A 26,335-nucleotide genomic window follows, 5' to 3' on the forward strand; every position below is an offset into this window, starting at 1 on the left:
GAGTATGAGGCATCGTTTCCTGTCACTCATATGTTTAATGGTACTTCTGAGTGCAGTTCAGGGTGTTGATAAAAGACTTTCTGTTTATTAGGGAGTGCCCTATGGTGGGGCTAGGAAGAGAGCCTTTTCTAGTCAGACAACTTTTGGTTGGAACGCCCTTCTCTCAAGATTAAATTGCCCCTGACTCTGTTGGCCTTTTGCGCGCCTTTTAAAGACAAGTTTTTTTAGTCACTGGGCCTGGGGATCTGCATGTAGGTCTCAGTCCGAGCAATACCTGTGTTGTAAATTTTCTTTTTTTACCTTGGCTGAAGATTATATGTATGCTATTTTTTCTTTATTGGTACTAACCAGAGCAGCATCAAGTTAGTAAATACGGAAGGACATTGAGAAATTCAGCATTTACACCATCTCTCACCTTGAAATTCTCAAAGAAGCCACCACCCCCGTTCTCTATTTTGTCCTCATCCCCTGAGGCCAGGCCCATCATACTGCGGCTACGAATCTGCAGTTCTTCATAAAGGCTCTCCAAAAGTGCACTGCGGGTGCGGTCCTGCTCCAGGAAGAGAGAAATAAAGAGAAACATTGTTGTCAGAGATTGGAGTGCACCTGCAAAAGGGGAAGAGGCAAAACGGAAGGGCATTTCATGCCTGGATGGCTAACATAATCTAAATCCTTTCTTGGAGATTCAGCAAGAGAACTTCTGGGAAAGGAATGTCTTCATAGTGATGGTATAGAACAGTGGTCGCCAATCGGTGGGCCATGGATCACCGGTGGTCCACGAGAAAATTTTGGTGGACCGCAGAGAAATGTCACCCCCAACATTCCACAAAGCAATTAATCCAGGCTGCATGGGAACACAAGGCTTGCATCACTTGCATTGAGCACAACACAAGGTATGAGGGAAGGGGGGAAAGGGCGGAGGGGGGAAACTTGCCCCATTCGCCCCACGCGCCTGGCCTGGCCACCAGGCTGCTTCTTTCCACTTCTTTCTTCTTCTGCTTTTGGCTGCACACAAGGAAAGCTGCAGAAGTCTTTCTTTCTCTCCCCCAAACTGCACCAGAAATGAGTCCTTGGGACCCTGCAAGGCCTCCAGCTCCAAGACGCTGTGCCAGCAAAGACTCATTTCTGGCAGAGTTTGGGCAGAGAAAGAAAGACTTCCGCTGCTTCTGCTGCTTTCCTTGCATGAAGCCAAAAGTCTCTCTCTTCCTCTCTCCCTCCCTCCTCCTGAGAATGGAGCTGGAGACAGTATCTTGTGATCCCAAATCAAGAATGATCAATTGGTAGGAAAACAGGGTGGGTAATTTTCCTGCAGACGTTTTTGGGGATTTTCCCAGGATCTCTGGTCTGCGGGATTTAAAATTTTGAGTTTGGTGGTCCCTGAGGTCCAAAAGGGTCTCTTCATCCACTCCCAGCTATTAGGAATCCAAAATATAATTTTAACATTGGGAGAAGTTTTCCAGAGCAGATATTTCAGCAATTTATAATCATTGCTTAATTGTGCATTTCCATTTCATATATTTTGTTTCATACAGATATTTGCTTGGGAAGTTATTAATAGAAATGTATTAAGTAACCAGACTTACTTCCAACTTGGCAAATTTCTCAGCGTGGTAACAGCTATACTCCGCATTGATAAGCTTTGCCAGAAGAAATTCACGGAAGTCTGTGCCCTGTAGGGAGGAAAAAAGGAAGGCTCCTCCATCATGTTGGGCATTCGGTAGCATCTCCTCTCACTTTAACCAACGAGAGCTACATCCATTCTGGTTTAAGAATGGAGGGTTTGGGAATGCTTTTTAGCAAGCCAAATTCACATGGACTCTAGAAATATAAGAGCCCAGAGAATATTGATTCCATTCACAGCATACACTTGATGAATGCACTGAAATATACTTTAATACAGCCTGTTTGGACTGTGTAGCTATAAAGTTGTTCTCTCCCACAACAATGTACATGATTCTCATAGGGAAAAAAATCCTCTTCTATATAAAAAGTGTGTGAGCTTTTCTTCAGGTGTGGAATTCTTTTGCACAGAGGAGAACGCAGACAGCAGGAATTTGTATACAGGTAGTTCTTAACTTACAACAGTAATAGAGCCTGATGTTTGGAAAATGGGACACCTAAGTGTCTGACCTGGATTTTATGATCTTTTCTATGTTGGTTGTTAAACAATCAGTTCACTACAGGCTTTTTTTTTTGCCAAAAATCAGAAGTAAATGCCACTTTTCAGTAAAACATCGTAACTATGTGACTGTGGGACATTGCAAATAGTCATAAATACTGGCCAGTTCCCAATAAATGCAATCACATGACTGTGGGGGAGTGGTTGTTGGAACTGGATTGTAAATACTCCTGGGAGATCTGTCATAACTTTGAACAGTAGCTAAGTGACCAGTCATAAGTCAAGTACTACCTGAAAAATCCAAGGGATTTACTTATCCGAGGTTTCACTGAAGAATTTCAATTGATCTTGTTGCCTCAGGATATATATTGAGGACTGTGTAGAACATGAATTCTGTCAATGCTCTCTCTGTTCACTATATCTTTCAAGTAGTTGCACCTATCACACCTATGACCTAGGAACAGCACATACAAATCTATAAAAAATTTCCTTGCTCCTAATTGCTGAGTCCTTACTGCAGCAAACTCTAATGTCTTGCAGCTGGAATTTGCTCTGTACTTCACTGTTGGACATATATTGAAACATTCCCCAAATCTGAAAAAATAAGCTTCAGGTTTGCCCAGGCAGATCTAAAAATAGAAAAGCAAGATTTGTTTGAAAGAATAACTGCATGATGCTGTTACTCTTGTTATTAACTGGTTCACTGTTTGACAATGTGAAATGAACTGCAATCATTGCCTCTGAATTGGCTGTTGTATTAAAAGGGGAAGAAGGATTATTACTCATGTACAATCAAACTGCACATCACAGATATGAAGAGTTAGATCCCTAAGAGTATTTGACATCATGTATGATTTTCTCAGTCCTGGATAATCTGTAGAAATATCAAGCCTGCAGTGCTGGAAAAAGCTGTTCTAGGGATAGACATACCAACCTTTTTGAATACTGCTGGATTTGGAAGAGGAGGCCCAAAAAAGGGAACATCATCACGGGCAGTCACAGAAACCTGAAACAATCATAATTAACAGAGTTAAGAGAGAGCAGAAAGATCACTGCAGCCTTAAGACAAGAATTAAGAAGTTACATTTCTGCCAACCAGTCTCCAAAGCATGGAATTGGCAACACTCCAGTTACAGGTTTCTTTTTTTTATGTCACATTGACTCAGGACAAGAAGGAAGCATTGTAAAACTGGGTTTAAAAAAATCAAGCAGTTGAACAAACTATTTTTTAAATTGAATTTTTGATTTTAGTTCTTTGCAGTTTTAACTTTAATTTATTATGCGGCTTTGATAGCTTTTATATTTTATCCAATTATACACCCCAATAAATTTCCAAATTCCATGGGCAGGGAATTTTGTCTACATTTCACATACTTTCCTATTCTACTACCTCTTACAATATTAGGCAACATAGTATCAACAATAGATGTCTTCAAGTTTCTAGTAGTTTCTATTATCTCCAAGGGCTTGGAATGGACACCTAACATTAGAACCATCATTAAAAAGGCACAATAAAGAATGTTCTTCCTGTGTCAACTTAGAAATCTCAGATTGCCCAAAGATCTGCTGATACAGTTCTACAGAATAATTATTGAGTCTGTCATTTGTACCTCAATAATTGTCTGTTTTGCATAGCAACCAGACAGGAGAGATACAGACTTCAATGGATAGGACTGTAGGAAAAATAGTCACAACCAGCCTGCCTTCCACTGAGGACCCGAATAATGCACGAGCCAGAAAGAAGACTGAGAAAATATCTACAGGCACCTCACATCCTGAACACAATTACTCTGACCATGTTATGGCTAATGGATACTTTTTATTCTACTAATAGATAGAAGAAGAAATACATATATTTTATTTTTGTTGAAAAATGAGAGGAAAATGGATTGGAAATTCTGAAGAAAGAGAAGCGAGAACAAGGTGTTTCCCCTTGACCCCCGTTTAGTCTTCCCAAAATAAAATAGCTACATATGAGCATAGACTAATGGTTGTTGCTGAGGAATAAAAGAAGGATAGTCCAGCAATAGTGACAATAGAAAAGTTAGAGAATGATAAAACAGGAACTCAGAATGCAGCAGGCACTGTAATGCCACAGAATATTCTATGGCTTCCCCAGGAATGATAAATTGTGGACTGTGTGTCTTTACCTTGTACAGAGTCTCTCCACTGGCATTGTGATGGAGTTGCACCACCATATAGGCATGTAGAAAATTTGATGCAATCATATCGGGCACAAAAGGAGTATTTTCATCTTGGAAGACAATGGCCACAATATCATTCCCGATGTGGCGCTTACGTTGGAGCTGAAAGGGAACAAAGAAGATTGCATAAAATGGCATCCTATCCTATCCAGTTTAGGCAATCCTCAAACTAAATCCATCCTATTCCAAATTGAGGCATGTTGGTAGCAAGCTCTAATCTGCCCACAATCACCTTGTAAATGATGGATGGCATAAAAATGTAATAAATAAATTAATAAATAAAATAAAAGGTTTGTTAATCTACAACTCGAAATTTTCCTCCTGCCTATCCTGACATTCTTTGCAATTTCTGTTGCTCAAAAACAATGGTGCCATTCTATTATTTTGGAACAGGAAACCAGAAACCTAAATCTAAACTTAAAACTGTAGTGTAAATCCTAAAATAGGCTTAATGGTGTTTAGAAAGAAAGAATACTTGCCAAATTCCTACCCACCAAATCTAAGAAATTACAAAAATCATAGCTCCACCAGTATACTGCAGAGACTGTGGCCTTTTTCTAAAGGTTTGTTCAGTCCTGGGTCAGGGTTTGGATATCAAATTCTGTAAGACAGAATATGTAAATATTTTGCACCTATATACAATACATTTTATTTTATCTTTTTTCATATAAGAAAAGACGCAGGACTGAAAATGACCATAATCCAACTAAACTGGGAAATTTATGAATGACTTCAAAATATCCCATGTAATAGAATTTGAATTTAAGACTAGATCCTGAATCCTGGTTTGTCATTGTCAAATTCCAACTCATGCACAGCTCAAAATTAGATTTAAGTGCAGAGGGTTTTTTTTTATTTACAATCAACAATTAGCAACATTACAAAAACATATCAAACATAACAGAAGCATGGTTGTCATTGCAATGCCTAATTTTCACTGCTACTATAGTATATTTGGCAAGCATGCTGAAATGTTTGGGTCTAAAAAGAAAGCAATTTAACACATTCATTCTGGCAGAATATTAGTATAAGATGGCCAAAAGATTACACAGAGATCCCTGTAGATACAATATAATAGAACACACTGCATTGTTTCAATTTCCCTGGTCATATGAGGAAATGCACTCTACTAATAGGGTTTTAGGGTATACATCCTGCAATCGCTGAGAAGGGAGTTCATGCTGGCTTCTCATTCTGGGAAAAATAAGCAATTTCGATAATTTGAAGGTTCCCAAGGAGATTTTGCAGCCCATCCCAATTCTACTCAACATACCTGCTGGGCATCTCCCTCTGTGAAAGGCAACATTGTAGAGACATGGAACATAATCTCTTTGCCCCGAAAATTTGTATAGATGGATTCTGCTCCCGTCTGACCTCTTGTAACATCCAGTCCACCTCGGAAGCTGAACAGAACAACAGAGAGAAGATAAAAAGAAAGCCAAGAGAAGAAGGACAAAAATTAGGTTTCTTTTATTAGCACAGATGGGGACCCAATCCATGCTTGCAGTAATTGCATCTACTACTATCGGTCAAAATTTTAGTCCGAAACATATCTCAGGAAAAAAAAATAGGCCACTAAGGAAACCTATAGCCATATCAGTGAAGATTGTTATTTGCTTCATTTCCCTTCTATTTTCAATATTTGAAAGGAATGAATTAACCCCCCCCCCCACATTAGCATATTGCAGCACCTTTCCATCATTTGGGGTGAGCTTGAGCCAGAGGGGCTGTTTTAAGATAGTGAAGATAAACTAACTCACTTGTGAGTCAGTGTGGTGTAGTGGTTAGGGCACCATGCTAGAAACCAAGAGATCGTGAGTTCTAGTTCTAGTCTTCTGCCTTGGGTACTAGCCAGCTGTGTGAGTCATTCTCTCTTAGCCTTGGAGCAGGAAAGGGCAAACTACTTCTGAAAAACTTTGGCAAGAAAACTGCAGGTATTCACTTAGGTGATTGCCAGAAGCCAACACTGATTTGATGGCGCACACAGATGCAAACAGAGCCACAAGGAACCTGCAGAGGAGTTTATTTCTTGTGGGTCCTTTTCTGCTGCACGCGTTTTCTGCTGCAGCTCCTGCCATATGAAAGATCCTCCCCATTGAGATCCATCAGGCCCCTATCCTTCTGTCATTCTGGAGAGGGCTTAAAACATGGCTCTTCCATCAGGCTTTGGGATAGGGCAAGATCAGGATATGGATACACTAGCAGAATAATTGTGGTGCCATGACTTTCTAGTGTTGTTGGTTTTATACTGTTTTATCACTTGTAAAGCCACCTAAATTTGTTTTTGAAGATGGAGGGTTATAGAATGTTCTAAAATAAGTAAATAAAAATATTTCTTGGGTGGGCTCATCCATTGTGCTAGCCTGAAAACCAAAGAATTACAGCATGGTTTATCATCATAGGCAAACCATGAGGCTCTACAAGGATGAGAACAGGTCTATTCTCAAGTGCTAACAAGTATTCTGAGTCATTTTGTACCTTTCAGGACCAGTGGGAAATCTTCCCTGTTGGCCTCCACTGTGAATCATGCCTGACTGAAGACATCTCTCCATGAATGAGTGGAAATGATGACTGCTGTATAGATTGAAAGACTGGTGGGTAGACCGGTCCTTCAAAGCTCTCCAGAGATGGAGAGAACAGGAGATTGCCCAGAAGTGCTCTGAAAGGTAGTGCCTCATAAACAGATAATAAAACAATGGCTTCCTATCGGTTAGAGTGCCAGGAGCTGAGGAAGACAACATCTTTGCTCTCAGCAAAGGTAGAGCCTTTAACAAGGGCACTAAACTAGTTGAACCTCACTTTCTAATCCTATTTGGAAATGTTCAATTTAATGACTTTATGGATACTAGGGACCTTCAAAACGAATTTGGAACCTGTGACTTTTATTTCTTTTGATTTAACAAAACTTAAATGGGGAAATAAATTTTAAGCATTTAAAATAAAATACAATAAGCAAAAAACAAAGAAAAACTTTTAAGAAAGTTAAATGGATTGGGAGACTAGGAGTGTTGGCTATTTTTGCTAAAAGATCTGAAAAACAAGTAGATAATTAAATAATATACTTGTTGAAAATGACTAAAAGGGAAATAAACCCCTATTAGGAATTGAAGCTTGATGAAGATTGCAAATGGACACTAGAGGGAACCAAAGGGCCAGGCAAACAAATGAACAAATAAACAAAAAAAACCCAGTGGCTATAACCTTTTTCTTATCTTAGAATTTCTGGATAAGTGGGATCAAAATGTTAACTAAAATCTCAGAATAAATACAAATTTCATTGGATAAATTTTTAAAAGATGAGAAAAAAATTAATTTTTTTAAACAGGTATGTACATTATAAAGTTTGAAAGCATGGAAGACAACAAAATTGAGATCCCCAAAATGGGAATACAAAGGACAAATCAAGAAAAAGAATCTGGACATGGAACAGCTGCAATAAGAATCCCGCACAAGGTGTCTTTATGGGATCTATCAGTAGGCTGGAATGTCTTGAATGCCAAAGACTGTTGAAAAATCAAATCCATTGGAATGATTTAAAGGATAAAATTGTGAAGAGCAAAAAGAAAGAAGTTGGACTCTTTGATCAGTGATAAATAATTTGTTTAATATTTCTGGTAACTCCTAATGGACTTTTGCTGAAGCATCTGAAAAAATGACATTATATGAACTGCGGATAAATAGTTAGGCTATGGGGATAAGGGTTTTATTTGTAACTTTAAAAGAGGTTGAAATGCTATATTATCTTATGCTTGGTGTGACAAAGCTTGGAAGACGTCTGTTTTTTTTATTATTGTTGCCTTTTTCTTTTCTGCCTTTTCCTTTTGTTCTTTTTTCCTGCACTTCCTGCACATTTTCCTTCTAGTTTCGTTTGTATTAGTTTTTACTGGGTTTATTAAAAACTTCAATAAAATTATATTTTAAATTGTATTTTAAAAAGAAGGCCATCAAGGACAATACAGGAAAGATAATTTGGTAGTAGGGCTAACGTGGAAAGCACTTACCCACGAAAATCCTGCAACTGGATCCTGTCACCTAGGAGAGCTAAAAACTCTAAGAAGCCTAAACTCTCTTCTGTATTACTGAAGACTTCTTCCTCTGTGGTCTGGGGGTAAAAAAAGAGAAGAAAAGAAAGTGGGAAGAGACAGACATTTCTCATTCTTTCTTAAATTATCCTTTTTGTACAAAAGATGCAAGTCTGAAATGCTGTATAGCTGAGGTGCTCAGGTCCAATCACAGTCCTGGCTAATTCTGAACAAGCCACTTTCCCAGCCTTGTCAACCTCTTTAAAGAATTGTTATAAGAGTAAAATGTATTTGGGATGAAATATGCACTCCAGTGTTTGCTTTTCAAGAAAAAAAGAATATAACAAAATGTAAGTAGAAAAATAAACCCTTTTTCTGTTCAATACTTCCTCATTGTCCCCTGTCCAACAGAATGATGAACATACTATGCTGGTTTAGGCTGGGCCTAAAGACATTGAGACAGTACCAAGCTGCCTTTTTTCTTGGTTGACCCATAACCCCCATGGAGCCTATGAAAAACACTTTCTGGTTTTGCAGTTCCAATGATATTGCACTGAAATTAAACTTTATGTTATTTATAGCACAGCCTTAAATACACAAGAAAAGTGATTTTGATGTTGATTCTAGTGGTTCTTGGCTCAGGGCCCTTCAGGATGTCTCATGAGAATCCTGACAGAACATTAAAGAGCAACACCAGAACAATTGTCTATTCAAAGTTAACATGGGTGGGCTTATAAGTCTTCTTGAAGGACCTCCCTCCCCTTTATCTGATCAGCTCTTCAAACAATAACAAAGATTTTCCAGACTGAATGTGTTTGACTTGAACATGGAGCTGAAAACTCAGTATCTACTTTACTCTAGCCTGAAAAACTCTTTCTTTATGGTGGGGAAAAAAAATCACAACTTTTCGGTGTGCCTCATTTCTTTGTGTGGCAAGCATACATTTACTAATTGATGACTGTACCCAACCCTGTCATTCCTGTGCAGGTTTTAAGAAAGATGCAGCCAAACTAGATGCAATGGGGGAAAATAAATGTTAGGTTTACAGGAAAGGTAGGAGGCATATCCAGTGTCTGCCTGCATGAAAAGTCTCTACTAATCTATGTTTTACCATTTTAGAAAAATGTTAATTTCATTTAATTTTTTTATCACTGTTTGAATACTCATTTTCTATTCTATACTTTAAAACAAAAGCATGATGATACAGATGTTGACAGAGTTAATTGTGCTGTAAGCTGCAAAGCTGTGGAATCAGGAAACTTTCTCAGATCAAAATGTTCTGCAGACTATTTTCCACTTGAAACGAATTTAGCAGTTTCAAAACTATATGGAATTTGATTATCTATTGCCCAACATTGTTTCCAATACTATGTACATTAAAAGCTTTTAACTTCTTTGAATGTACAGTTGATGCTTCATCAAACAGACTAGACTTTGATTTTTCCACATCAAATAATATAGTCCAAATACACGTGCAGGATATTAAAGTGGAATCATATTCATTTGCAGAAGAAAAAAAATCCTCTAAAAATTAGAGTCTACATTTCTAATAATAGGTATACTACAGTATAATTTTCCACTGAGATTAAGGAACAAAAGGCAATTGACCTTTTCTTCAAAAAGAGTCACATGTGTCCTGAAATGGCTCCAACCTTTGAAGCAACTTTTTTCTACCAACCTTGCCTGTTATTTCTCAATGCTCCCGTTTTCGATTACTGAAGATAAGGCAGAAGTGACTGAGAAGAGCGGGCATAAGATTAACAACAAAGAAGTAACTCTATATAAGCAGGAGAAGAGAGGGAGGATGCAATGGAGGGAATGGAAGTTTGGCTCCAGTTTCCCCACAGGTGTGAGCATGAAAAATATTTTTACCTGCCCAAATTTTTGGTAGATGACACCAAACTTGAAGTTATTGCTGATGACATGTTCATCAAATGCAACAATGAGTTGGGAAGCCTAGGAGATGGAGAAAAAGCTTGAGTTAGCAGGCAGCTGGTTGGAGAAAAAAATATTTATATGGTACATTCAGAAACATACAGGGGTTACCTTAGGATACAGCACAGGGAAGAAGCGGTCAACATTCACATCTTCACAGAGCAGCTGCAAGGCAAAGTAGGAGGACTTAGCTTTCCTTATGTAGGAACCTGACTTCCTAGCTAGCCAAAAGACAAAGGCCATTATGATTACTACGAGTCATAGGAGGCTTTGTATTTTCAACAGATTTGCATTTGCAAGGGATTTGTCTTTTAATTTATTCCTTCTCTTGTTCAATTATTAAACTCACATTTATAAATTTTCAATGCAATTAAATGTGGGTGTTTGAAATTAAATGCGGGTTTTAAATGGGTAATTGGTTAAAATGTCACACTTTTTAAGACTGGATGAAGCATATATTATTCTTGGGAGTTTTACATGCAAGTTAGCTGAAAAAAAAAATCATTATGCTTAGTTCCCCAAGAATAAACTTCTTAATAATTAATGTCAATACTTCTCTTCCATTCATCTTACAAAAGTGCCAAAACAAAGAGTTGCCAGGTTGGAGAAGATTGCTGCATTAGGTGAATGAAAGTAAAGGATTCCATGGGCCAAGGAGCCCATTCAACAGAAAAGGAGCCAGAAAGCCAAGATCTAAGTTATTGGAAGGTTTATCATGAGAAAATTGGATATTCATGCCCTAAGCTGTTTAGGAATGCCAAGGTCAAAACCAAAAATTTTAATGGATCCAGTATGCAATTGGAAATCAATAAAGATCTCTCAATTGAGGCATCTTATGACTGATGTTCCTTGCAGTAATCAGTAGCTTGTCCAATGCAATTTACATCAGTTGCAATTTGTAGAAACTGTTTAAGTGCAGCCCCACAAAAAGCAGTAGTTGGGACAGGATATATCTAAAGTGTGATTAGGATTGTAGGAATGACTGGCAATTAGTCCACTGCTTATAGTTGTGCAAACATGCTTCTCCCCACAGCTATCCCCAACTGAATGACATCTCAAATCAGGGAACTTTCCTAGACTGGAAATCTGCTTTTCTGGAAGAGAACAGTGCCATTCCAAACATGTTCCATTTTAAACCTCAAGTCACACATTTTTCTTCCCAATAGCACCTCAACGTTTTTCAGCTTGTTCTTCTCCATCCAATCTGAGTTCAATCAACATTCTAAGTACTAACAGCTTCCTTTGAAATTAGGAGTGCAGAACTGACATCATGACATTACAAATTTGGCAATGACCTCCCACAGCAGTTTCAATTTCTATAATTTCAAAGATTTTCCAAGTCCAGGAAGGACTTTTAAAAAAATAAAGTTTATGTAACTGAGATCTTTAACTAAAGGGAAAGACATATATCTCTCAGGGAAGAATTAATCACCTTCCACAGTCATAAAGCTAGTTCCATACTCAAGCCCTGGATTTCCTTAAATGCACTCAGCTTTCCTGATAAACCCAAGGTGCTGCTGAAAGAAGAGAGCCATAAGAATCATATAGCCAACTTTGTTCCAGGGTTGGCCAGGGTTTTAACAATATGGCTGATAGGTGAGGCAGGAAATTCCTCAAGTACATCCAAGAAATTTCCTGATCCATCAGGGACCTAGATCTAACCAATTCAGTAGATCCTTCATTCCTGTAGAGATTTATAGCAGCTTCCCCTTCTTCGCTGTTTCTCCACTATGGAGAGATTGTAGAAATATATTGATTTGGATCAGTGATTTTGTATGTGGACAAATGTGAAGGATAGGGGTATAAGAGCAGCATATATCTTCATGTGCATGTCTGTTATGAACAGTAAAGGTTTTCCACCCAACCTTTGACAGCATGTTAACTATCAAAACTTGAAGAGGTGCTGCAATAACGTAACTGAAGGAATCATGGTTTTCATGGAAATTTTAAACCATCACAGGGAAAACAACATTAAGCAGAGACGTTAAATAGCAAAAGCCCAAGCCAGGCTTTGGTAGTACAAGAACAAAGTTTGAAGTACTTACCTTGGCCATTTGGACAGCATTAGGAAACTCTGTCAGGCAGGATATGGGAATGAGATCATGCTTGGTAGAGGCTCGAGCTCTATTTGAGCAACAAGAAGAAGCAGAATAAATTAAAGGGCAACCAAGCAATCATTCCTGATGAGCTACAGCCACTTTTCTCTCACCACAATCTAATCTGCTGGAGAAAAAGACACACAGTGGCAAATTCTGCTACAGGTAAATTAATTGTGTTGAATTAGACCAGTCCCACTGGGGAAAAAAAACCCCATGTAAATTAATTATTACACTAATAATGAGACTTGTGGATATTTCTTACATTGGCAGTAATGAAACTGAACCAAACAAGTCACTGAGAAAAGCTTTAAAAACAAATTGGGACAAGGACCGGCAATTGCTGATTTAAAATAAGCTTTAGAAAACCAACCAACATAAGAACTTACTGAAAAGGCTGACTAGCCCTGTGATATCATGAGGGTGGTGGCATCAAAGGGCAGTTTTACCTCAGCAGCAGATGAAGATTGTCTTGCCCTTCAACCTGTTCATACTTCACAGAAAGAACCAAGTAGCCCAAAGCTGAATCATTGGCATAAAAATTCTGATGCTCCTAAAACAAAGACATCAAAATGCTTGTCTTACCTTACGATATTCCAAAATAAGTAAATAAATGATCAGGCTCTGTCTCTCCTACAAAACCCATGTATAATGTAACAAGAGAGCGTCAGTTTGCTGTAAAGAGGTGAAGGCATCAGGCTAACTTTGGAGACTAGCAGTTTTAGTCCTGCCTTAGGCACAGGGCTAGCAGGGCCATCTTAGGCCAGTCATTCTCTCTCAGCCCTAGGAAGTAGGCAAGGACAAACCACTTGCCAGGAAAACTGCAGAGATTTGTCCAGCAAGTAACCAAGAATCAAGACTGACTTGAAGGCACTCCCTCCTTTCACACCTCCAAAATAACAAGAGAGTTGTGGTAATATGCCCAAGTGCTGTGCTACTGTGACATAGGTACTTTCTCAAGGGGACAGCATATTGCAGGAGTTGCCAATGGAGTTCTGTCTAGTGGCCATCAGTGGTACTTTCAAGGACTTATATAGAGTCCTGGCATTTTTTTTACAATACTTTTGAATTTTCTGTGTCTCTCTCTTTTTCAGGACTGGATATCCCTAAGATGGAGTGAATATTCTGTCAGGAGAGCCTCAAAGGTTTTCTACATACACATTTATTGGGGAAATATTGAGAGAACAAGACTGCTCTGCTTCTAGTGGCGTTTCTAAAACACTACGACGCCATATTTTTAAGCATAGGAATGGAAGCTTTCAGTTTTGCTATTTACATTGATCTAAGTAGTTCATTGCTTATTAATCTATGTTATATCGTTTTAGTGGGGCTTTTTTGTTTTGGCTAGTTAGTACTGAAAGCTAAGTAACTCATTATGCAAATACTTTTAACAAACTAATAATTTAATAAATAAAAATAATCAAAGAATTTTGGGTGAAAAAGAAATTACAATTACTAGGCTTACTATCAATGATTTATAAAAAAAATATTCTAAATTGTATAGTGCCAATTCTTTACCAATTGAAGTGAGCTTTCTACATTTAAATCAGGACCAGGTTTCTAACCTTACTTCACTTTTTTTGCTTCAAGAAATTGTCATAATTAAATTCCTGAAATTGGGGAAGTCCTCCAGACTTCATGGCTTTTCAGTGGATTGGTACAAAATGTATATCAGCTATTTATATCTTTTATTTTACTACAGGCATATTGTAGCTTTTCAAAAGAAAAATCCCTGGCTTTTAATCAAATACAGTTATGATGGAAAATTATCCCTCTGTGTTCTAATTATAGCTATATTTCCTTGATAAATGTGGGAGTTAAGTTTTTAAAAGCTGCTTTGGCCCACAAATTATAGCTTGTTCTTCTGACTACTGAATACCAGTTCAGGCTGGATTTGTGCATGACCATAAAAATTCTGGCATTATTGAAGTTTTTTTTAACCTGATGTTTAAAATAGACAGGACTCAGCAACTATAATATAGCTTTCTTGGATGCTGAAAAGTCTTTGATGAGGTTTTTGAGTTTGGTTTTAACTCATTTTGGGCTTCTCTGTAAGTTTAGACATTTGATTGATATTGTCAACTCTACCAGTAAATCATAGGTGAAAATTAATAATTATTGTATAAATGTATTGATCTATGCCAAGTTATACACCATGGAAATGTTCTCACAAATTCTGAATTCTTAATGTATTCTCTCTCTCACATACACACAAGGTTGTATTTTATAGACAGGTTTTCATTAATTAATACATGCACAATATCCTGTTTGGTTATTCTATAAATTAGAGGAAGTCAGGCTGGATCCCACTGGATCATAGGAACAATTCTGACAAACAGATGGATTGATGGATTGTTTTATATGCATTTAGACTTCATTTCAATACTGAATGTAATGTAACAGATATGTTGAAAACCCTGTGTTGCCAATGAATTTTCAGCTCTTTTAACAATGAAAGTGTTATATTATGGAATAATATGTTGGCTAATTTAATTTTGCATAAAATTGGGGCTATTTATAAATACTACTTTGGATCAGTTCAATTTTGAGAGACATTTTAAATACTTTTTGGAAAATTAATAAATTAACGTTTCATTTGTTGCATGCTTTGGCAGTTCATTCAACTCAAGCATGTGTCCAGATACTACTGTTCTTTTTTAAGATGTATAGTGGTTGTACCTTATGGACTGGGGTGGGCTTCAAAAATTTCAGCAACGGGTTCTCTGCCTGGTTGCTGGGTGGGCATGGCCATGGTGGGCAAGGCCTAGTCGGCCTCCTGCACCATGGCAGAAAGGCATTTTTGCCCTCCCCGGACTCCAGAGGTTTTCTTTGACTCTCTGGGAGGGCGAAAATGACCTCCCGGGTTCTGGAGGCTCTCTGGAAGCTGGAAACAGGCCCGTTTCTGGCTTTCCCGAACTTCTGGGAGGCCTGTTTTTCCCCCCCCCTCCCTGAGCCTTCGCATGTGCCCTGCACTTACCTGTACCCCAAATGGGCCGCGTGGAGACTCCTGGGAGGGGTGGGGCAGGGCCAGTCAGGGCCAGTCAGGAGTGGGATTTGGGGCTTCTCTGAATTGCGCAGAATCTTAGCTAGGGGTTCTCCTGAACTTCTGCGAACCCCCAGCAGCCCACCACCTGCTTATGGAAGAACTAAATATGGCTCCTAAGTCAGTAAATCTTTGGAGAGTTGAAGGAAGTTGATATTAGTTTTGTGTGTGACGTCGAAATAATAAGCTGGAGTTTGTCTTAGTGAAATAGTAAAGAGTTACTTCAAATAACATGAAATTAGTTTTTTATGATCTTAAAATGAGATTAATTTTTGAAATCTTCATGTTTATTGCATATCTCAAAAATGTTTAATAAGGATTCATTGCAATTGTCCTGCTAATAAGGACTGTTTGCAACCAGGAGTTGGAGCATTAACACATGGCATTGCACTTGTCCTATTATTGTCACATTTGGGTCTAATATTAGCAGGATAAATACATTACTGTTGATAAATGTTAAGCATACAAGATGCTTATGTTTTTCTTGATTCTAATTATCAGTACACCTTATCAGAATGTATCATAAATCAAAACATCAATAATTTTGACTTTGAAGGACAAAGGATCAGCTAAGCAAGAGCCATGGTGGTGCAGTGGTTAAAATACAGTACTGCAGGCTACTTCTGCTGTCTGTCTGCAATTTGGCAGTTCAAATCTCACCAGGGGCTCAAGGTTGACTCAGCCTTCCATGCTTCCGAGGTGCATAAAATGAGGGCTCAAATTGTTGGGGGCTCTGACTCTGTAAACCGCTTAGAGAGGACTGTAAAGCTCTATAAAGTGGTATATAAGTGCTATTGCTATTGCTAAATGGTGGAATAAAAAAAATCTAATCCTGATTTACAAGGTATGTCTTGTTTGTTTGAATCTGAATTCATTTTTTCCAGCACAGTGCAATACTTTCAAGCAATAGAAACAAAGTTCTGGAACTGCTCTGTTCACTACGTAATTTCTCAAGCTTTTTTTGTTTTTTATTATGATGTTGATTAATTTTGAAGTTATATTATTCTAGAAATATTGCTCTCTCTATATCATTTCTACTCTACTCTCTTCTACTCTACTATAGTAGAGTATTTTAGTATTTAGTATTTCTTTGATTTGTCAATCGCTTACAAGATACAGTTATAAGAATAAATATAGTTTTGAATACATGAGATAGATATTTATAAGAAAAATAAAAAATAGGACAGGGACGGTAGGCACGATTGGTGCGCTTATGCATGCCACCTACAGGCCTCTTAGAAAGGGGGTGAGGTCAATAGTAGACTGTCTAAGGTTAAAGTTTTTAGGGTTTGGAGGAGAAACCAGAGAGTCAGGTAGAGTATTCCGAACATTGACCACTCTGTTGCTGAAGTCGTATTTTCTGCAGTCAATTTTGCTGCAGTTAACCTTGAGTTTGGATCTATTGTGTGCTCTTGTATTGTTACGATTAAAGCTGAAGTATTCATTTGCAGGTAGGACATTGCAATGCATGTTTTATATACTATATTTAGATCGGACCGGAGCCTGCGTAGTTCTAGGTTTTCTAGGTCTAGAGTTTCAAGTCTGGTGGCATAAGGTATTCTGCAATGAGTAGAGGAGCGGAGAACTCTTCTTGTGAAATATTTCTGGACTTTTTCAATTGTGTTCATATCAGATACATGATATGGGTTCCAGACTGATGAGCTGTATTCAAGTATAGGTCTAGCAAATGTTTTGTATGCTCTAGTTAGTAGTGTGATATTACCAGAGAAGAAGCTACGTAAGATTAGGTTAACAACTCTTAATGCCTTTTTGGCTATGTAGTTACACTGGGCTCTAGCACTTAGATCATTTGAGATGAGTACTCCAAGGTCCTTGACAAAGTTTGGATCATCAACAAGGTTTTGATTATTTAGCTTGTATTTTATTTTCTGATTTTTTCTGCCAATATGTAAGACAGAGCATTTATCTGTTGAGATTTGAAGTTGCCATTTGATTGACCATTCCGATACATAGTCAAGGTCTTTTTGGAGGGTAGTAGTATTGTCTGTGGTGTTGAGTAGCTTTACATCATCAGCGAAGAGAACGTGGTTGCTCTTAATATGATCACAGAGGTCATTTATATAGAGTATGAAGAGAGTTGGTCCTAAAACACTGCCTTGGGGGACACCACTGTTGACAGGTACAGAATTTGATAGGATGCTCCCAATTTTGACCATCTGTTTTTTGTTTGACAGGAATGCTTCTATCCAGTTATGCAGGTGTCCAGATATACCATAAGATTTTAGTTTTAGGAGTAGTTTGTCATGTACCACTGAATCAAAGCCTTTACAGAAGTCTATGTAGATTGCGTCTGTTGCTTTGCCCTGATTGAGTACTCTACTCTACTATAATAAAATTAAAATTTGAGTTGACATAGTAAATTTCAAGTTTGAATCTCTAATAAAATTACTTGAAAAGTAACATTTTTAACATCGATGTATAATGTTTTGCTTTTTTTAATCAAGTTGTATCCACAGATTTATATTGCAAATTATTACAAAGAAAACCCTAAAATATAAAGGTTTGGAGTATATTAAATAATATAAACTTTTACCTTTCCTAGGAAGTGTTTGCGGTACAGCTTTGCTGTTGGATCACACTCCAACCTCACTTTGCCACTGCAAGGAGACGGCAAGTCTTGCAATTCAGGGCCTGATACAGGAAGGCTGTGAGAGGTCCCTTCAATCCAGTAACCCCCAAACTGTGGTAAGATGATTAGAGGGTATGGCCAACCCCTCTGTAATACCTTTTAAGAAAGAAGGCAGGGGAATCTGCACTTGCATTTGAAATTAATCAAATTCCATAGCTGTACATATTGAAACACTTTAAATCACCCCTTCACTTCTTCCAGCTGAATTAGATTACAACTTTTATCACACATATCTCAACATCCTCCTTCTACTTCAGAGCCCAAGGAGTTCATCCTCCTGAAAGCGCTATGGATTCATCTCAAAAAAGGAACTAGACCTGGAGACTGAAAATCCTATCAAAGAACTCAGATGTGCAATCACCCAAACTGATACTTGATCCTTCTTTACCTAACAAACCTGAGCTTTGTTCAATTAAAACGTAACTCAAAGCATCATTGACTCACCTCATGGATGCTGGGGTATGGAATGTATTCCTCTTCCCTCTGAAAACACATAGAGGCCATTAGTAAATACATAAGAGTGTTGGAAAGAAGTTTGCTTCCAAGCTGAGAATAAAGAATGCACGCAGTTGCCTGAACCAGAGGTAAAGTTTATTTCTGAGAGCACTGTATAGAATCAACCGTCAGAAATGGCTGAGTTTGAGTCTTTTCTAAGAGCCTTTTATATAGAAATTCTTACCTTGGTTCCTCAAAAGCATGCACAAACACATCCTTTAAGAATTCCACCAAAATAGGCTTAACCAGTGCTCCAAGAGAGAGTGCATTTGCATTTAGTCACCCCGCTGGGTGGCAATTTCTGTAGCATTTTGTAGAATCGCAGGGTTGGAAAAGACTTTAAAGGTCTTCCAGTCCAACCCCCTGATCAAGACAGAAATCCTCATACCACCTCAGACAAATACCATTAGTTGTCCAATCTTTTCTTGAGAACCTCCAGCACATCTACAACTCTGGAAGGCAAGCTGTTCCATTGCTTAATAATTCTGTCTGGAATTTTTTCCTTATTTCCAGGTTGGATCTCATTCTGATAAGTTTCCGCCGATTGCTTCTTGTTCTACCCTAAGGTACTATGAAAAATAAATCAATGCGCTTTCCCAATATCCTTCAAGTATTGGAAGATTACTATGAGGTCTCCCCTCAATCTTTTCTTCATTAAGCTAAAAATACCAAGTTCCTTTAGCTGTTCTTAATAGGATTTAGCTGCTATCATATTTGTTGCTATTTTCAGAGCCTGGGCATTTTTTTTAATGGTGACCAGAACTGGATGCAGTATTCCAAATGTGACCTGAGAATCACTTTCCTTGATACTATCTCTCTGCTGATGCAGCCCAGAATTGTGTTGTTGCTCTTTTTTTAGCAGCGTAGCACACTGCTGACTCATATTTAAGTGGTGATTCACCAAGACACCTAGATACCTCTCACAGACACCACTGATGAGGAGGATACTGCCTATACTGCATCTGTGGATCTGGTTTTTCCTACCTAAGTGCAGGACCCCACTGAATTGCATCTTGTTGGTAGGGTCCAATGCTCAAACTATCAAGATCCTTCTGAATCTTGAATTTATCTTCTGAAGTGTTAGCAATTATCATCCAAATGGCATGGTGACTCAGTGGTTTAATGATGCTGAAGATGGTCTCTGCTCCAACAATTTGAGCCCTAGCACTGCATGGTAGGGTGAACTCCCATCACTTGCTTAAGTTTCTGCCCACTTAGCAAGTCAAAAGCATATTTTATGTGAGTAGATAAATAGGTACCACTTCATTGGGGAGATAAGCTGGTGCTTTGTGAAGGCAGGAAGATTTTTGCAAGCTCTGAACCTTCTTGGTTGCAACATAAATTTGTGAGGTAGCTCTGGTGGAGGGAGGAAGGCCTTGGATGCTGCAGGAAGAGCTGCTCACCTTTCTTCTGCAAACCTAGCTCACCCTCCAGTAGCACACCTTGGGAAGCATGTGAGCATGTACCACAACACAGCTAGTAAAATGACAGACAAATTTATTACTCTCAGTAGCCAAATACTATTCTGCATTAGTATTTTAGTCTCCTTCCTAGTACAACAATACTATTCAATCGTCATCATCATCATCATCATCATCATCATCATCATCATCAAATTCTACTCTTCCCTGTCTGATCATGAAACATCTGCTGGTAGAGGAGCAAACTCAGAAAACATTTAAAAATCAACAATATATTCCTTTTATTGCATCACTATATAATTTCTCTTTACTATATTGTGCAGTTTTTCTGGATCAAAAATATCTGTATTTTTTTCACCTTCTAAAAATAATATTTCATTAATGCAAAACTTAGAAATGTCCACCTGATCCTACTATCATTCCAATTGTAAACCAGCAAAAGGATCACATTTTGTATGTGAGCTGATGTGTCTCAGACATCAAGTAATAGAATCATAAAATTCAGCTGATAGATATTCTAAATATATTAAAAGCCACTACTTTAAGGTCTTTCTCTACCTTATCAGAATATGACATGACTTGATATCATTTATTTAGTCTCCAGATCACGAGTAGGCAGTTTTAAGTTATCCTTGGTTGAAGCCATTGTTAAATAGTAAAGGTAACACTGGTGATGTTACCTAGTTTGGGTAATAAAATGCCTGCAGGAAAACAAGCTCAGAGAGCACAAAAACATTTTCATAAATTGTCATGGATGGACCTCCAGTCCATATGTAGGAATGGATTTCAAAAGACCTCCAAAGAGTTTGTGTTTGGTCCCACCAACAATTATGCCTTTGTCTTGGGTGGGATATGGCAGTGGTCCCCAACCACCGGGCCCCGGACTGGTACCAGTCCGTGGATCATTTTGTACCGGGCCGCCGGTTTACTTGGGCGCCACCATCTTGTTTCAACGGCGCTTGAGAAAGTGCTTCTGGGTGAGCTTGTCGGTCGTCGGTTGTTGGAAAGCAGCGTTTGGGTGCTGAAGGAATCCTCGCACCTTAGTTTCATTGAAGGGCGGGGCGGCTTCGAATGAAGAGCCGTCCCGATGGCGGTGGAGTCTCGTGTTACACAGGAGGAGATTAAGAAAGAGTCCGAAAAGCACAAAAAAGGTATAAAGGAGGAGTTGAAGGTGGCAGGGAGAAGCGGGGGACGGCTGGCTGGCCGGTCGCTCGGCTCGCCTTGCCTTGGTCGTGCATGCTGATGCCGGTACCGGTCTGTGGATCATTTTGTGATGCCGGTACCGGGCCATGGTACAAAAAAGGTTGGGGGCCACTGGGATATGGAATAGGGAACTGCTAAGGAAATTGGCACAACTGCACCTAAATGCTCTTTCCAATATACTTCAAAAATAGAGCTTTTGTGTTTGTGCATATGTATGTATGTATGCATGTGTATATATGCATGTATGCACACACACACACATACAGAAGAACAGGAGCCGCAGTGGTACAGTTGATGATCAAAGTGCAGTGGAAGTTGACTCAACATAAATATGAGCCATTATAATATCAGTGTGTATTATGTTGAGGCAAACATGAAGCAAAGCAAGATTGTTTTGCACAAATTGCCTCTGCAGGCTCATGAGCTGATGAATTACTTCAGGTGTGAGAGGGGTGATTTTTACCTCTACCATCTCCTCCTTTAATTAGATCACAGAACCTTCAGTTACTTGCTTTTAATGAGCCTCTTCTGGAGAGTATCTTTTTCAGCCTTGGCCAGTCTGGCAAATTCAATTATGGGAGTCTCTGGTAATTTTGGACAGAAACGAAATGAGAGTATACCAGAGAAACTGAACACCCTATTGGAAGTAGCTTACTTCAATCCTAGTACAAGTCATCCTTAAATGATGACAATTCAGACCAGGGTTGCCATCATAAATCAGTGTGGCTGTAAAGTGAAACATCACATGACTGCACATGACTTTATGACAGCAATCCTGGCATACCCCATTGCAGTTGCTTACCAAGAATCATGGATCATCAAGCGAGTTCTCACCCATCCTAAGTATGATCTTTTCCAGCCCAGAGCCAGAGCCTCTGGTAAAGGACTACCTCCAACTCCCCCAACAGCCAATCTCCACCCCACACCCCCATTTCTATCCTGCACCATGCCTTGCTGGATGGCAAGCAGCCCAGAACCACATGGGTCTTAGACTGCTTGCCACATTGGGGTACCCAGCCCACCCCAGCAAATGATAGCAAGCATTCATTCACACAACTCCTTTAGCTCCCAGTTCCCTGCACTGACCTTTCATCTTTTGTCCTCAGCTATTGTTTCACTCCTTTTTGGACTCAGCTTCTCTGATGAACATTTCCTAGCCTTCAAGATTTTCTTCCTTTGCCTTGCATCTTTCAGCTGTCATAAGTAACGGGGGGAGGACGAGGGGGTAAAGTATGGGAAGTGAGCTGGAGGTGTTGCAAATTACTACTGTATAAACTGTGGAGGGGGGAGAGTACATTCTTGCTTAGCTTTCTATTTCTTGCTTAGCTTTCTCTTCTCTGAGCAGCTGCAAACCTTTATCAAAGTATGCCAAGGTCAACGGACATCACCACCTGAAGATGTCCACATGATGACATTCACAACTTTTAATTGGAAGAACCATTTGAACTTTTGGGGGTGGGAACATTGCCATCACTTTGTATATATGATTTACGTGCCTATTTTCTCAGATTCAGAATTCTTTTGTTGCTACCACTTGACTTCCAGTAAAAGATATCTTTTCTCTAATTAAAAGAGTCTAAGTATTTCTTTCTTGGATTTTGAATGGAGCACCAGGTGACACTACTTACGGTTCCCTGGGTCTTCAGAAAGTTGCTCTATCTTTGTAAAGCTGTGCTATCTTTTCAAAGGCTTTCTGAAGACAACACAACTGTATGAACAGCCATAACGGGTCATTTTTTTTGTCTAAACTTTGAATGGATGCTGAATGAATGGTTGTAAGTCAAAGATTACATATATAGTTTTTTGGCAACAATGGTTTGGGTGCCTTTTTCCAGGATAGTTTTTTTTTTAACTTCCTGGAATAGTCTACGGTGGGATTTCATGATGGTGTCCTATTTAAATACTAAACAGATCTGTTTGTTGGATGTTGCCACCTGCTGTGGCAGAAATGCCTCAGTTATAATATTACAAATGCTTCTAGATCAGGCTTAGGCATGAATACTGTAACCCACTTTTTATATCATTGTCTATGCCTTTAATTCGGAAACTTCCAGTTTCTGTGCAACTTTCAGCTCTACATGGTAGAACAGATCAGGAAACTGACTCCATAGGAAAATTAAACTCCACACTTTGTGGAGATTGGCTGTAGTAATGAAATCTTGCAAGTCTGCCTATGTTTTTCCTCCCCTCCTCCTCCTTCTATTCCAGTAAAGGAGGAAAGAATAAGTCTTAGGTTTTTTTCCCCCTAATACTCTTCTCCCACTTCCAACATTAACATATGCTTCAACATCCATTGTTGCCCTAACAACTTTTCCAAGGTCATCTCCATGGCTCCCTACAAGAACTCGAACTAAGCTAGTCTTTGAAAGACTTAGACATGAAGATCATTGAAGTGTCTGCCTTTTTTTTTCTAATTAATGAGAGAGGCTGATTGCCACTTTTAAAGCCTGTAAGGTGCTTCTTGCTGAGTTCAGGCAATTGACCTGTTTGATAGATTTTGTAAAGGTTATGTTTTAGTGGGTAATAGAATCTTGGCTAATGTCAGAAGCTAAACAGGATCAGTCCTGGTTAGTATTTTGATGTGCGATAATCTGTAAATTGTATGCTAGAAGTCAAAACATGTATAATGTTTCCACTTCCATAACTGCTAAGGAAACAGCATGGATGAAATCATCACAATACAATTTAATTCAAGAACATTTATTTTTAATAAAAGGCTTTAAATGTACGTTTAGACAGGCAGTTCTTTGAATGACTGAATAGTTCTTAGAATGGCACTTTTTGTTTAACTTTGGTTTTATGCTTTATTGTAAATCATAGTGAAGAGAGTCAGTTTGTTGTAGTGGTTAAATGTTAGGCTAGAAACTGGGAGACTGTGACTTCTAGTCCCACTTTAGGCACAAAGTCAGCTGGGTAATCTTAAGCTAGTCACTTTCCCTCAGGTTGTGGAAAGAGGCAATGGCAAACCAATTCTGAAAAAAACCTTGCCAAGAAAACTTGTCAAGGCAATCTTGAAGAATCAGACATGACTGAATCGAAGAAGAAAAAAATCAGAGGGATATTTTATTGCACGCATAAGGAAACATTCAACTAAAGTAATATAAATGCTAGATTGGCACCCAATTACATTTACAACCACAAGAGAACAGGAAATAGGTGCAAAGAGGGACTTTTCCTTTTCATCTTGCCATTCCTGCTCTTCCAGAGTTATTTGGAAGTATTCTTGAATTAATGCCCCTTATTTAATAGTATTGGTTTATTATGACCTTTGAAGTTGTATTATTCTAGTCATGTTGACTGGGAATTCTTGTCCCTACAGTCTCAGTACAATTAGAAGGTGACAGTTTGGGAAGATTAGTCTGCTTTGGAATACTTCATTTATTTTTTTGTTTTTAATTAATTAATATTCCACCTTTATTATTTTTATAAATAATTCAAGTTGGTGAATGAATCCAATACTCCTTCCTCCTCCCATTTCCCCCCCAGCAACCCTGTCAGTTGGTTTGGGCTAAGAGAGTGGTTTAGGCATGAAAACCACTCAGCTGGCTGTCATGCCTGAAGTGGGACTGGAACTCATAGACCTTTAGTTTCTAGCCTGGTGCCTTAACCACTAGACCAAAATAGTCTACTTTCCTGAACACTGAAACATATACACAAACAATGCTCTGTTTTCTGCCTTCCCCTTAGGGCCAGGAATTCCCAGCTAGCATGACGAGAGTAATACAACTTTAAAGTTCATAATAAGCCAATTCTACCGTATAAGGGGCATTGATTTACATTAACATTAATTTTCCTTTATTGCTATAATAATTTCTATTTCTTTTATTTCTCTTCTTCCCTCACCTGGACTAGGGCTCTCTCTCTCTCTACTCCAATTTGCCTCTAATCAGTACTTACAGTGATGCCCACAGATCTTGGAATTCCTCTGACAGCACCATTAAATTTTAGTGTACAATTCTGAAAAGTCATGGTATAGTTCTCTGACATGAAAAGCATAATGCAAACCATGTATAAGGTTTGAGTTAAGGAAGAAAATCAAAGACAGAGAAAACCCAAATTGGGCACAGGCCCAAATATGTTAGTCTGTCCCCAAACTATACAATCCATTGTGACTTCTGCCCTCACCAAAACTGTAAGTCTTGCTCTCATTCCTCTAAGGGTGTCTATTCTCTGAACCAGCTCTTCTAACTCCATAGTCGTACAGAAACAGAAGACTGCTATTCGTTCCATGACTCCTAAGAGAGGATTCCATTCAATTGGGAGTGAAGCCTACCTCAAGTCCTTAAGAACAGCCCTCCCCCAAATCTTATCTACAAAGCCTGCAAAGTTAAAACTGCAGAAAAAACAATTACTACCAATCTGCCTTCAATCAAGGACCTGTATATTGCACGTGTCAAAAAGAGGGCTGTAAAAATATTTATAGACCCCTCATATCCTGGACATAAACTGTTTCAACTTCCCTCAAAACAATGCTATAAAACACTGCACACCAGAACAACTAGACACAAGGAGAGGTTCTTCCTGAATGCCATCACTCTGCTAAACAAATAATTCCTCAACACTGAACAACTATTTACAAAGTCTGACTACTATTACTATTAATCTTCTCATCATTCCTTATCGCCCATCCCCTCTCACTTGTGACTGTATGACTGTAACTTTGCCGCTTGTATCCTTACGATTTATATTGACTGTTCCTAGTATGATTTGATTGTTTATTGTACCCTATGACTATCATTAAGTATTGTACCTTATGATTCTTGACTCTTAACGAATATGTCTTTTCTTTTATGTATACTGAGAGCATTTGCAAAAATTCCTTGGGTGTCCAATCACACTTGGCCAATAAAGAATTCTATTCTCCTGCTGGGTTGTTCGTTGACTGAAATTCTGCTGAAATATTAGGGTGCAACTTGTCCCATCATAGAATAATGTGCAGTCCTTTGGATTTACCATTCCTAATTCAAAAAATGCAATGAGCAATGGAAACTGACCTTCAGTGTTGCTGGAAGTGAACATCTTTGCTCATCCAAACGACTTCTCTAGATAGACAGATAGGGAGACAAGGAAGTCCGGAAGAGAGGGAGGAAGGAAGAAATCAATCAATCAATAAACAATTAAGTTTATTTTTCCCTCTGCCTCAGAGG

General features: G+C 38.6%; 1 protein-coding gene across 2 annotated transcripts in view; it reads right to left on the reverse strand.

Annotated features, from left to right (window-relative positions):
• Positions 1–343: 343 nt before the first annotated feature.
• LOC113449600 (rap1 GTPase-activating protein 1-like) overlaps positions 344–26,335 on the reverse strand; it is a 47,824-nt gene continuing 21,832 nt past the window's right edge. For both annotated transcript variants that reach the window (XM_087926265.1, XM_087926264.1), the window contains exons 4-16: positions 26,183–26,230; positions 18,514–18,552; positions 17,974–18,165; positions 12,826–12,929; positions 12,326–12,404; positions 10,392–10,445; positions 10,218–10,301; positions 8,325–8,425; positions 5,597–5,726; positions 4,270–4,425; positions 3,054–3,125; positions 1,584–1,670; positions 344–550 (exon numbers count right to left, since the gene is read on the reverse strand). In XM_087926265.1, the coding sequence (XP_087782391.1) occupies positions 359–550; positions 1,584–1,670; positions 3,054–3,125; positions 4,270–4,425; positions 5,597–5,726; positions 8,325–8,425; positions 10,218–10,301; positions 10,392–10,445; positions 12,326–12,404; positions 12,826–12,929; positions 17,974–18,165; positions 18,514–18,552; positions 26,183–26,230 (1,338 nt within the window). In that variant the 3' untranslated portion in view covers positions 344–358. The remainder of the gene's footprint in view (positions 551–1,583; positions 1,671–3,053; positions 3,126–4,269; positions 4,426–5,596; positions 5,727–8,324; positions 8,426–10,217; positions 10,302–10,391; positions 10,446–12,325; positions 12,405–12,825; positions 12,930–17,973; positions 18,166–18,513; positions 18,553–26,182; positions 26,231–26,335) is intronic.

This window comes from Pseudonaja textilis, chromosome 2 (genome assembly GCF_049901715.1).
Source record: "Pseudonaja textilis isolate UNSWEBS1 chromosome 2, rPseTex1.2, whole genome shotgun sequence".
Classification (NCBI taxonomy): domain Eukaryota; kingdom Metazoa; phylum Chordata; class Lepidosauria; order Squamata; family Elapidae; genus Pseudonaja; species Pseudonaja textilis.